General features: G+C 39.0%; 1 protein-coding gene across 6 annotated transcripts in view; it reads left to right on the forward strand.

Moving 5' to 3' along the window:
* Positions 1-12,761, forward strand: part of LOC144666194 (uncharacterized) — a 39,921-nt gene that overhangs the window by 16,210 nt on the left and 10,950 nt on the right. For 2 of the 6 annotated variants that reach the window (XM_078527562.1, XM_078527556.1), the window contains exons 18-32: positions 199-309; positions 1,146-1,337; positions 2,232-2,345; positions 3,006-3,149; positions 3,624-3,731; positions 4,091-4,201; positions 5,587-5,625; positions 6,221-6,331; positions 7,001-7,111; positions 9,302-9,412; positions 9,873-9,980; positions 10,519-10,623; positions 11,520-11,630; positions 12,352-12,405; positions 12,626-12,718. In XM_078527562.1, coding sequence (XP_078383688.1) covers positions 199-309; positions 1,146-1,337; positions 2,232-2,345; positions 3,006-3,149; positions 3,624-3,731; positions 4,091-4,201; positions 5,587-5,625; positions 6,221-6,331; positions 7,001-7,111; positions 9,302-9,412; positions 9,873-9,980; positions 10,519-10,623; positions 11,520-11,630; positions 12,352-12,405; positions 12,626-12,718 — 1,623 coding nt within the window. The remainder of the gene's footprint in view (positions 1-198; positions 310-1,145; positions 1,338-2,231; positions 2,346-3,005; positions 3,150-3,623; positions 3,732-4,090; positions 4,202-5,586; positions 5,626-6,220; positions 6,332-7,000; positions 7,112-9,301; positions 9,413-9,872; positions 9,981-10,518; positions 10,624-11,519; positions 11,631-12,351; positions 12,406-12,625; positions 12,719-12,761) is intronic. The other 4 variants (XM_078527559.1, XM_078527558.1, XM_078527560.1 and 1 more) reach the window with 4 other exon arrangements.

Consider the following 12,761-nt stretch of genomic DNA (forward strand, 5'->3'; position numbering starts at 1 on the left):
GTGCCAGCAACGCAGGCTAGTGTTTTAGAACGAGTTGGCGTTGCTTGATTCGCCCACTTTTGAAAGTAATTTTAATTTAATTTTCATCAAGACATTCTAGTGGCATTGACACAAATATCGTAGTTATGGAAATATTAAAAGTACGAGTGAGTGAGATAATTAAGCGTCGCTAACAGTTATATCTTGTGTTACGTGTAGATGTGGATCCTTGCCGCCCTAATCCGTGTCTTAACTCCGGTGCCTGTCTTCACACGGATGATGGATTTGTCTGTAACTGTTCTAGGGGATTCAAAGGACAGCACTGTCAAGGTTCGTTTTAACTTTCTGTTACATTACGTTAATTTATAGCTAAGCCAGTAATGACAATGTCAGAGACGCAGTTGCCTAATTGTTCGGCGAGATGAACTTCGTATCGAGAGGTCCTGGCTAGGCAGTGAATAATATGCTTTACCTTACAGTGCCTCTCTCCACCCAGGCCCCAATTATTCAAATGATAAACAACGCTTTCGCATGATAAAGCACTATCCAGTGGATAGCGATTTATCCGACATAAACAACAACTGGCCCCACTGCAAGAGTATAAATGCGATCTGTTAATGTAAACTGACAACCTGGGGTTGGTTGAACTAGCGTCCCATCCAGGGGTATGTATAATTACCCATATGCTTAGTTCCTTACCCCTGGGTGGAGGATAGGGCCGGTAACTACTCCATAAGCCAGAGATAAATGATAGCTTTTGTGGGTCAATATTCTCGTGTTGACTTGGCAATGATGGCAAGGAAGAGGTTTTATTTCTCTTTCCCTTGATTATTGTGCTACTTCGACAAAAAGTGCGGAACAGCCTTTTTGGTATGAAAAAAATGGTTGATCCGGATTTACTTCGTGAAGTTCTGTTCATTCCTTCATGTACGCTGGATTTTAAGCTTTCTCCTTTAAACGTCAGACGTCTCGATGCATTGTTAACTTAGCTTAGATTCAGTTTGGGAGAAAATTAACATTTCGTTTAAAATACATGTATCATCGATAAGCTGATAAACACACGGCATAGGTTCAAGCAGTAGTCAAGATTACACAAGTTATCTGAATCCATGCTGTTTTGATACAAGTAGAATTCGAATCTATTAACTCTCATCAACTTGTTTTAGAACGCGATCTCTGCAAACCCAATCCATGCCAGTTTGGCAACAAATGCCATCAAACAGGAGTGGACAGTTATCAGTGCGTGAAGAACCTCTGCAATCCAAGTCCCTGCCTGCATGACGGGCGATGCATCGAGATCAACGAGGAAGACTACATGTGTGCATGTAAACCGGGCTATACAGGGAAAAACTGTAATGGTAAGTACTACAAAAGAAACCTTGCAGAACAAAACAAATTTTATGAAAGGCCAGGAACAGTTAAGAGGGTATTTTGTCTTAGAAGATTCATTATCCTTTACCTATTGCATGTGTTGGCGTGTGTGTTATGCATGACCACATGCGTTTTATGCACTAAAATACATGACTCCGTACTCCGTATTCTTTCAGGTCAGGCCTAAATTTTTTAATTCACTTCCACCTGAAATTTCGCCTCATCACTGGCATCAAAAGCTTAAAGCATATATTATTGATAACTATTAATTCCGTCTTCTATTAGAGTCTTGTCATTACTTCGGTACCTGAACCAGTCATCTGTTTTTCTTGTGAGGGAACCTAAGCACAAGCCTCGCCCGTGGTTTTTTATTAGGTTCCCTCCCCATTTTGTTTCTATCTTATTTTATTGTAGTGTTGTTTTAATTTTATCTTGTTTTGATTTTGTATTATCTATTTTTTCATAATTATTTTTTTTTTGTGTGGCAAAATAAATAAATAAATAAACAAAACGTTGCACCTTTGACTCAAAGACAGATTTTTTTTTAACCACATTTATATTCTATACTATTCAAGAGCCTTAGAGAAACACACCTTACAGTTAAGGACTTGAAAAAGCCTTTATCAATTGTATCACCGAATACACAAAATAATTCTAAACTGAATACATGCATCATCTCTCGTTCATGAAAATAAACCCTTTCTAACTCAACTTGTACGACGCTTACTCAAGAACGCTTTGTTGCCACGTTAAAAGACATTTCAATTTTGTCACGGGAAAAAAAACTGTTTAGCTCGAACCGTGTTGATTTTCCCGCTGCCACTAACGTATACAATAAACATGTACAATGACTAACACGACATTGCATTTCTGTTACAAAGAACTTGACTTGTGTCACCCGAATCCCTGCATGAACGGCGGAACATGTTCCAGGACAGCCTTTGGAGGGTATAAGTGCGAGTGCACACCGGGATATAGCGGAAGGAACTGTACAGGTGAACAGAAACGACAAAACTTTACATAACAGTAAACTTAATTTTCAGAACATTACAGAGCACAACTCCCATGTGGGGAGGTGGGGGAGGGGGGGGGGGGTCATGGGGCAATGGGGCAAAGTATAAGCCTGTTCTTGAGGCAATAATGACTCGCCAATTAAACAGAACTAAAAAACACGCGGATATGACTAAAGATGTTATTCATCCCGTGGAGATAAAAGAGCATGGCATGAGCAGCCGACATAAACGCTTATTCTTGGGATCTTTGCATTCCACTCTAAACACCCATTCTGTAAATGAACCCAAGCCCTTCCCTAAAGTCCATTTGCCTTTTATTGTATCCCTTAGGGACCGTGAAAAGTTTTAGAACTTTAATTTATTCATTTGTTTTTCATTTGTAATCATTTTACTCTGACGAAAGCAACAGAAGAGTAACAACAACTTAGTCCATATTTTAGCATATTTTTAAGTTTTATCAGAACATTCTTGTTAAGGTTTTTCCCGCTATTTGGGTAAAAGGAATTCTGGTTGGGCAGCAGATTAATCAAACCTTAATCTTACATTGTATACCTATAAGGTAACGAAGTTGTTTTGGTTGCCTATATTTAATTAACTGTTTGTATGGATTACTTTTTTCGTTTCTTTCCCTACATCACCTAGAATTTGTGAGCCAGGTAAATGCAGACGGTCGACACAACGTGCCGGTTTTCCACAGCACCGCACTTCCCAACAACTTAAAAGCTGCAAGTCCAACACACGCTGTCACAGGACTGGCTCTACAATCAAACAACAAACCAACAGCATGTAAGTAAATAAATCTAGTTTGATATCCTTTTAAAAAGAGCTCACGCCCGCCGGTTGTTGCTAAAACAGCATAAAGTTGTTCAACCTGAAATTTCTTTTTGCCGTTTTGCCTATTTTTTAGTCAAAAGTATGCATTGTCCAAGGTTAAAAAAACTTTGGCAAAACGCAACATTGTTTCTTCATTGTTTTTTTTTTTCTGAGAACATATAAAACTGTAATCTCGCTTGATGCAATACTGGATTAGTCCTGCAGTTACCACGGATGCAGATGGATTTTATATATTCATTTAATAGTTCTTTTTTTGTTTTGCTTTTCGGCGAGATGCAGAAAATCCTTTAGCGTTAGCAGGCTAAATCTCCTGCCGTTTAAAATGAATTTTACGTTTTCAAAGAGTTTGTCTTACGTTTATAAACCAATTATTTGCCACAAGTATCTTTTTTATTTTGTATGAAATTTTGTTTTACCTCGTTGCAGCTGTGTGCAGTCCAAATCCCTGCCAAAACGGTGGCTCCTGTTCTATAAATGGACACTCGTTTGACTGCTCGTGCACAAAGGGCTTCAAAGGAAAACACTGCGAGATAAGTGAGTTATCACCTGAAAAATATGTTAATGTACGCTTTCTGCCACTAGAGTGGCTACACGACGAGTTCCTTCAGAAACATTTAAAACTCTATCCAAAAATTCTGCTGTCTTCTTATTATATTCCAATTTTGCTTAAGCTTACTGAGTGATTTTTCGCATTGGTTGAAAAACAATTACTACTGAAAGGAATAGAAAGCTTTTTTAGGGATTATCACGGACCCAAACTTTTTCTTAAGATTAAGAAAGGGTATTTGGGGATTTGTGCAGTGGTCAGCTATAATATGTAATTATTTCTCTTACTACCTGTTTTTTTTTATCTTCGCTTGTACATGTCATATATTTCCCTCGCTCGCTCACAGACAACCCTTGTATTCCAAACCCATGCAATAACGGTGGTACGTGCCTTTTGGGAGAGGAAGGCAACTATGTTTGCCGCTGCCCCACAGCGTTTGCTGGCGCTTCTTGTGAAGGCAAGTCCCATTTACGAGCATGTCAAAGAAAATGTGCTGATGTGTTTATAAAGACAAAGAACTTTTTAAGAATAGTTGACCTTGAGAAGCAAAAGCGTTGAGAATAACTATGTTACCGGAACTAGCAAATAACAATAAAATGCATAAAACCATTTTAATCACTTGATTTTTAAACTAATTTTCACCTCCTACCCAGTTCTGCAACGTACTAGAGCATAAAAGCGTTCACATTTAACCTAAAATGAGCTTGGCTTTGTAAAATCGCCGTTGTGATTTGATGCTGCGGGCTCTAACCATGAGACAGTGCGCCGTTGCAGACGGCATATCTCTCGTCAAAACGGTTGTTTTCTTACTCGATGTGAATTATGCTTCTTTTATACGACACGCATCTTTTGTTTAAACGTGCGAGCGTGCCGTGCGCGTGCGTTCACCTTATTCCCTGTTTTCCCGTGGAGGGTCACATATACAAAGTCGGGCGAGCAATCACACGCATTAATATTTCGTCTATCTGCACATTTACTGTTAGTTTGTCTCATGGGAGGCTCACTGGCCTTATGGCTAGCTCCAGGTAGAGCGATCCCGGGCACGAGCGTTGACCGGACAAGACACTTACTGTTATAGTGCCACTCTCCATCGGGACATGCTAGGACCTAGGGAAACCTGTAAAACGCTGGTATACAAGCTGCGAAGGGCTAGTATGCAATCCAGAGCAATTACCGATAAATCTAGTTCCTTGATGCTTCAAAAACCGAAAAAAAAGCACCTCTGGCAGTGCAGGCGCGTGGCCCCAATTAAACTTTAGATTTAGATTTTTTCGTCTCCTAAAGTGACGTTCAACGCGCAGCAGAGGAGATAGTTCACATCACCTTACCTTTGCATAGCCCATCCTTTGCAGTTCCATTATTTTCCGTGAAATTATCTGCTGCTGGGGGCCGATAACACAGCACATTACACTGCCTTACATCATGTTCAGAAGTTGATTAATTTCACCGTCACATTTAATTCACTCATGCTTTATTAACTGTTGTCATAATTTACATAAAAACAATACCAACTATTTATCGTCCTTTGATTGGTCAAGATTTAAATTTACAAATAATTTTCTTATATTAATTAAAATTAAACAGTATTGCAATAAGTTAATTGAAGACAATTTGAATTAAGTGGTCTAGAAAGGACAAAACAATGTGAATTAGTTCAAGACAACCTGTTAAATGTAACAAATGATACTTAGTATTACGATATACACTTTAATATGTTATATTATAGAAAACAGTTCATCCAGGGTCTTTCAGTCTTGGAAACAAAAAGAGAATAAGAAAACCAAGCTTAATCTTTATTATTTAATTTAAATTAGCTTCTAATTGGACCACTTGGTCTTGCAGAAGCAACCAAAGTGCAAAGAGTTCGCCCAAAGCCTCATAGTAAGTCGATCAAGTGTAATTTAATCAATGTTCAGTTTTGTATGTAGTGAAAACAGGAATATTTCTTTAATGTATTGCATGTAGATTTTGGCATGCTCCAGTTTTACCACGAATGAACCCCGAGATAGATATGGCTGTCCCGTTTTAAATTTACGAATGCAAACAAACAACTAAGGACGTGGACTCAAGTGTGACACTGCACCGTTCTGACAGAAACAGCCCATTATCACACAACACAACATAAGTCAATCATAAATTCATGTACTGTCACATTCACAATATCATGATTTCACACACAACCAGAAAACACATGTCAAAATTATTTTTTCAAAGTTTTTTTTTGGAATGTAAAAGTCTAGTTGGTGTAAGTAGAGTCAGGGCTTCCAGACGACCTGGTTCATCATATAAACAAAAGCAGCTACTTCCATCTTTTTAAGTGGTGAGAAATTGTCATTGAGTAGATTTTTTAGCTTAATTTGATCTTTGCGTATTGCACAGCAAAGACTAAAATCATAGCAAATTACTGTCAAGAAAGAAACTTCTTCCCTTCTTTTTCACCTCATTGTTAATACGATATTTTTTTTTGGCTTTTCAGTGGATTACTGCACTCCAAATCCTTGCAAAAACAGAGGCGTATGCGTGGTAGAAGAAGGAAAAGGATACAGCTGTGCTTGCGAGCCAGGATTCACCGGTTTTCACTGTCAAGGTAAAATTTTCACAAATCCTTACTACGAAAACCACCGAATTGCGGAATGGACCCGAATTTTAGTGGGACAGCGATACGAATATTCTGGACCCTTTTCACAGTCAGTGATTTTCGCAGAATGTTTTCACAAAAAGTGCTGATGGTATTGTACTTGTAATGTAGCATATACGAAAAAAATACCAAATTTACCTTAGACCATGGGAAGTGTACGATTGCGTTGGGGAAGAGGAGGGACAGAATAGGTCGAGTAGCTTCCGTAGGTTGAGATGAGATATTGAGCCCATGCTCAGGTAAAGGTGTCGTTAAACAACGAAATTGCTTTAACAGTCGAAAATTTCAAAAAAAATGAGAGCATTGTATGTAGCCGTCCAGCAACCCCGTTTCCGCCTTGCCTCTTTTTTCCTTTTTCGCATTTACCCATCTGCGCAATTTAAATAGCCCATCAGCGCTACTTGGCTTACTTTCGTTGTTTGTAAACTCGCATCAGAAATGGCAAAGCATAGGAACTTTATTCGAGCCAAAGCCTTACACAATTAAGATCAGCAGCAAGACTGTCAACGGTCTGAAAGTCATAAATTTGACTTTTTAGCAAATTAAAACGGGAAATTAAATGAACCGAGTATGTGATGAAATAAATACGATGTAATATGCTTGTTTTCTTTCCGTTAGTGGACCACTGCTCTCCTAATCCGTGCCGGAACCACGGCCTTTGCTTACGAGACAAGGCCAGCCGTTACAAGTGTAACTGCCAGAACGGCTTCCTGGGACGTAACTGTGAAGGTAAGGCATAACTTGACTATTGATAATTACAACTCATACACGGATCTAGAGAGAAGGTCGAGTATATGGGTGTTGAAGTCCTAGCCCCAAGTCTTTATTTAATAAGTTTTTTGTACTTAGGTAATGAACGTTTATTCGTTTGTCTCATGATATAATCACTTTGAGATGTTGATCGCGACGTTTCGACTGCAATACTGCTAGTCTTCATCAGGCGATGAGGTCGATTGTTTGTGCGTCGCTGCACGTTGGTTCGCTGTGATTGGTGCATTTCGATCCTCATTATTATTCCGACTAACAGATGATGTTCCCTCGGAGGTCCGCTTTGTAGTTGAACGGCTGTTATGCTTTCCGATCGTAGGTATCCATGCTTCAGGAATTTCAATTCCGCTATCTCTATTGATGTTATTAGAATGAAGTCTTATTTGGATAGCCTCTTTGACCCTGCGTGTGTATCGGTGAGGGTCACGGTCGATAAACTTGACTTGATTCCATAAAGTAATATACCCCGTTTCGTTTGAGTGCTCCGAAATTGCGGAGGTTTGTGTATGGGCAAGCCTTATGTCTCTGTCGTGTTCTTTTATTCTGTCTTGCATCGCTCTCCCTGTTTCCCCTATATATACTTTGCCTCATTCACATGGAATTTTGTATACAACACCATCTTGTTTGCCTGTTTCTAGGGCGCCTTTCGGTCGTACTAAGTAAGACCGAAGAGTTGTGTCAGATTTAAAGACGGTGCGAACGCCTTGTTCTTGTAGGCAGCGGCGAAGAACCTCTGATACACCTTTAGTATAGGGTAAAACCGCAGTAGATTTAAATTCCTGCGTGGGTTTGTTGTTGGCTGTTGTTCTTGTGGTCTTAGTAAGTTTTCGTATGAACGAAGAAGGATAACCGTTAGAAACAAGTACCGACGATAACTGTGTTTCTTTTCTCGAGAGATAACTGATGGTTTTGTTATGAGGTGTTTGGCTCGGTCATATAGACACTTAACAATACCACGCTTCACCGACTGAGGATGGTGTGAGTCATAGGCTAAGTACTGATCAGTGTGTGTGGGCTTTCTATATACACTAGTAGTAAGAAGGCCGTCTGAATCCCTTATAACTGGCGTGTCGAGAAAGGGAATGCTGTTATCTTTCTCGGTTTCCATGGTAAAACGAATAGTGGGCTGTTGGTTATTAAGACACGACAGAGACATAAGGCTTGCCCATACACAAACCTCCGCAATTTCGGAGCATGCAAACGAAACGGGGCATATTCCTATATGGAATCAAGTCAAGTTTATCGATCGTGACCCTCACCGATACACACGCAGGGTCAAAGAGGCTATCCAAATAAGACTTCATTCTAATAACATCAATAGAGATAGCGGAATTGAAATTCCTGAAGCATGGATACCTACGATCAGAAAGCATAACAGCCGTTCAACTACAAAGCGGACCTCTGAGGGAACATCATCTGTTAGTCGGAATAATAATGAGGATCGAAATGCACCAATCACAGCGAACCAACGTGCATAAATAGCGACGCGCAAAAAATCGACCTCATCGCCTGATGAAGACTAGCAGTATTGCAGTCGAAACGTCGCGATCAACATCTCAAATTAAAGCGATTCTATCGTGAGACAAACGAATAAACGTTCATTACCTATCTTACACCACGATGAACAATATTCACATCTTTAATGACATTTTTTGTACCTTTTTGTCCCGGTGGAGCATGACCTTGCACTTTTCTGCGAACCTTCACTAATTCCGTTTTGCACAAAACAACCTATTTTCACTTCGAAAATCTAACTAGATAAAAAGAGTCATAAATACAAAATAAGTAAATAAATGAGTTAAAAAGTAATTATTTAAATATATAAACAAATTACAAATTAAACTGCAATCGCGTTGATTCAAAGCTCCATCATAACACACAGCACCATACACATACACGCGTTATCAGCAGTTCTTAGTCTTGATTTCATTGTTAACACTTTCAAATTCTTTACTATCCTATTACCAAATTGCTATGTTTAATGTTTTAAGGGGATCAAGTTTCAAACATGCTTTACAATAAGTTGAGCTTTACTGGGCGTCACATTAAAGTTAAACTATTTTCTGAATGTGGCAAAAGGTAAAATGGAGTAATGGTGTTTAAATACTTGTTTGTCCTTAATTAAAACATGTAACTTGCATGTTCCTCCAGTTAACTCGTGTGTGCCCAATCCGTGTAAAAACAACGGCTTGTGTGTAACGGTTCGTGGAAGAGGTTACCAATGCAAGTGTCGAGAGGGATTCAACGGCCCCCACTGTGAAAGTAAGTTCTATACATTCTTACATGGAGCACTGTTATCTTTAAAGTTAAGGTAAATTCTGCGACGAGCCTAGTGCCCCATACAGGCTGGAGTTTATCCCGGTGTCTGTAGCATGAAGCGACTTAGCAATTTTGTTGGGATGAACAACGGTGAATGTAAAACACGAAGCTTGAAAACTGGAAGAGATTACTTGGGGATATTATTTGATATTTCCTACTTTTGGCGACATAAGGTGACTGTTTGGACCAATTGTGCTCAAGAAAAAAAGCATTTAATAGATTATAATAGCAAGTATTTTTTAGAGAGAAAAAGGCAAATTACTGTCAAGTCAAACCACGGATACAGTCATCCTGGCCTAAAGATACTCGTTTAAAACTTTTCTTTTTCAGCAGATCCAAATGTTTAACGTTGTTTATGTGAGCTTAATGCACTAAAACACGCGCTATTGTCTTCGATTTTCAGACAACCCTTGCTATCCAAATCCATGCAATAATGGTGGGAGCTGCCTTGTCTTCTACACAGTATACCTGTGCAAATGTCCGCGGGCTTATAGAGGAACCAGATGCAACGGTAAGCCTGAAGCCGAAGAGAAAAATAAGGTGGAAGAGTATATCAGTCTGTTTTTAACAGCGGTGTCCGCAGGATGTAGTGACAAGAAGTATCAAGACTCCCCCAAATGATTAAATTGTCTGCAAAAGTTTTGTACATAGGGCTTTGTATTAAGGAAAAGACTCGCCAATGAAAGAACTCGAGCATTATCAATTATTTCAACGACGAAATTTTCCATGACACTAATAGAATAATTTGGATGAAACACTCAAAAACAAAAACAAAACTCGACAACAAAGATGTCAGAGGTTGAGAGAGTGACACTTACACTGTACACTGTTTTTTGTCAATACCTTTAAAGTTACTTTTTGTTATAGGGATATTTCTTTACTCTACTGAGTGTTTGGCCAAAAACTACTCTGATACTATAAAGGTAATATGTAAACTCCGAATCCCACTCAGAAGCTCAAATCAAAGACTACTATCTTAGTTGAAAATGACTGCTTCAGTCTAAAATGGGAATTCATTGGTTGATACAGTGGTTTGCTCTTTTTTTCAGTGCTAATTCCTGAACAGGCTTTGGCGCCCGCGCCACATCCTGTTTCATCAGCCAACTTCATCACTGAGGTGTCACCCGTGCGCAAGACAACAGAACACTTGAAAGGTAATAATAAACTTCTTATCGCTGCAGGGTGCCTCAAAGAAAAAACGTATATAAATATTTACGAAATCCAGAACTTGTACCCAGAACTCAATTGATAGCTTGGTTTAGCTATCCATTGAGCAAAAAAAAAGCAGCAAGGAAATTAAACAAAAGGAACTGAGAAACTACCTTGCCACTGACATTCACATTTAATAAAGCCGAACAAGATCCTAGTTTTGTGCATTTAGACAAAGACAGTACGATTCATGTTTTTCTATCGTATGACTGGTGCCTCCCTATAAACAAAGCCACTCGGTTTTTATACTGACCAGCTCCAGGTAACGCCATCTGAGCTCACTCACCAAGACATCTCTCAGCTTTCCAACAAAATCGCTGTCAATAAAGGGTCATGTTCCGTTTTAGCATCCTGACATCCCGCAGGAGAAAATAGTTTTATGTGGTTTAATGCAACGATCTCAGATTAAACAGCTTGGCCACTTAGCCACATTTTCACTAATTTGGCTACCACAGCTCTTTTTTTTAGCCTCCTCCCTCATTTCAATTTCAATGTTGAAATGAACCAACACAGAACAGAGGGAGGGTAGGATAAAATATTTTTATCCCCTCGTAAGTTAAGATGTTTGCAAAAAGTGGGCATGTGATATTCTTTAATCACGACAAGTTTTGTCTAGGCTTCAGGTGGTAGTGGGACACACAGCGCAACAGCGCATGTTCAACACAACACAGTACTACAGTAGGTCCCGGTTGATTCTCCAATTTAATTGTTAAGCTGTGATAACCAACTGACTCCGGTAACAACAACAATTCCTTGTGATTGAACTGTAGGTTACTAGCACTACTTACTTCTTCCTAAAGACACTGACTATGACTTAACACTTATCTTTTATAAACGTTAGCGAATGCTTGCACCTCCAATCCCTGTCTCAACTCTGCCGTGTGTCTTGAAACAATTGACGATAGCTTCGAGTGCTTTTGCCGTGGTGACTTCTCTGGACCAAGATGTGAAGGTTTGACTGACTGTTGACAAAACACACTTGACTTTTACTAGACTAGACTGGTACTGGATGATACAAAAACAACAGTGATTTCTGTAGCTCGTTATGCATCTTTTACATTGCGTGAAGATCTAGATGCAGATATCACGAGCTCCAATCTGACTATAGGGGAATTCTTGCCGACGTCATTGTTTAAATTTTGCCTCTTTAGCATATTAAGACTTTGGAAATTTATAGTGCAAGTTATTCCTGCCATGTTCTTTCAGTGCTCGAAATTGATATTTTTTAGCTCGATCACAAACTGATGAGCTTATGCTAATGTGGTAAATATAGTAAGCAAGGATTCCCCCGTTGTCTTCGTTTTATACAGACCAAATAACAAAACAAAACAACAGTGACGTACTACTGGGTGTTAACTCTCTTCGACATCATCATCAAGAGAACTTCTTACAAGCTTACTGATCGCAGTAGCATAGCCTGAAAAATTTATAGAAAATTCGTAAACACAACTTTATTAGAAAGCAACAAGTTATTCATCTTTATAAAAATGTTCAGCATACTGTGGGGTAACTAACCGTGTGTGTAGGTATTAATAATACTTCAAGCCGTAACGCAAAACAAATACGTTTAGCACATTATTTGCAGCTGTCCAGGAACGTTATGCCTGGCTGGAGCAATCTATCGAACGATCCTGGTAGAATAATTTACTGATTATGAAACTTTCGTGTTTCAGATGTTGGAGCATACAAATACTCTTCAGCACCCAAATTCTTTCCTGGAAAAGGAGGTAAATACTAATTCAACACAAGCAAGAAATTAAGAAATTTAACCGTGGAATCCCAAAATACAGCACAAATAAATTCATAGCTAAGATCATCATTTAAGTTTCAAACCCAGAAGCGAAATCCAGAATGTTAGTTGTTGTTTTTTGTCTTTTTTGGAAATTTACTTCTCGGAAAATTTTCAGCCCTATAGAAATAAGCCTTTGATTTTCTTTGTTCACACAGAGGAGTGTCAGCACTGTGATCGCAACGCTCATTGTGTTGGAGGTCACTGTATCTGCAAGCATGGTTTTGTGGGTGACGGTCTGGATTGCTGGGGTAAGAAAAGGAAGGTCCTTCGAAATAACTCGATTTTTAGTTT

Source organism: Oculina patagonica, chromosome 9 (assembly GCF_052425735.1).
Source record: "Oculina patagonica isolate OP01 chromosome 9, crgOcupat, whole genome shotgun sequence".
NCBI classification, from domain to species: domain Eukaryota; kingdom Metazoa; phylum Cnidaria; class Anthozoa; order Scleractinia; family Oculinidae; genus Oculina; species Oculina patagonica.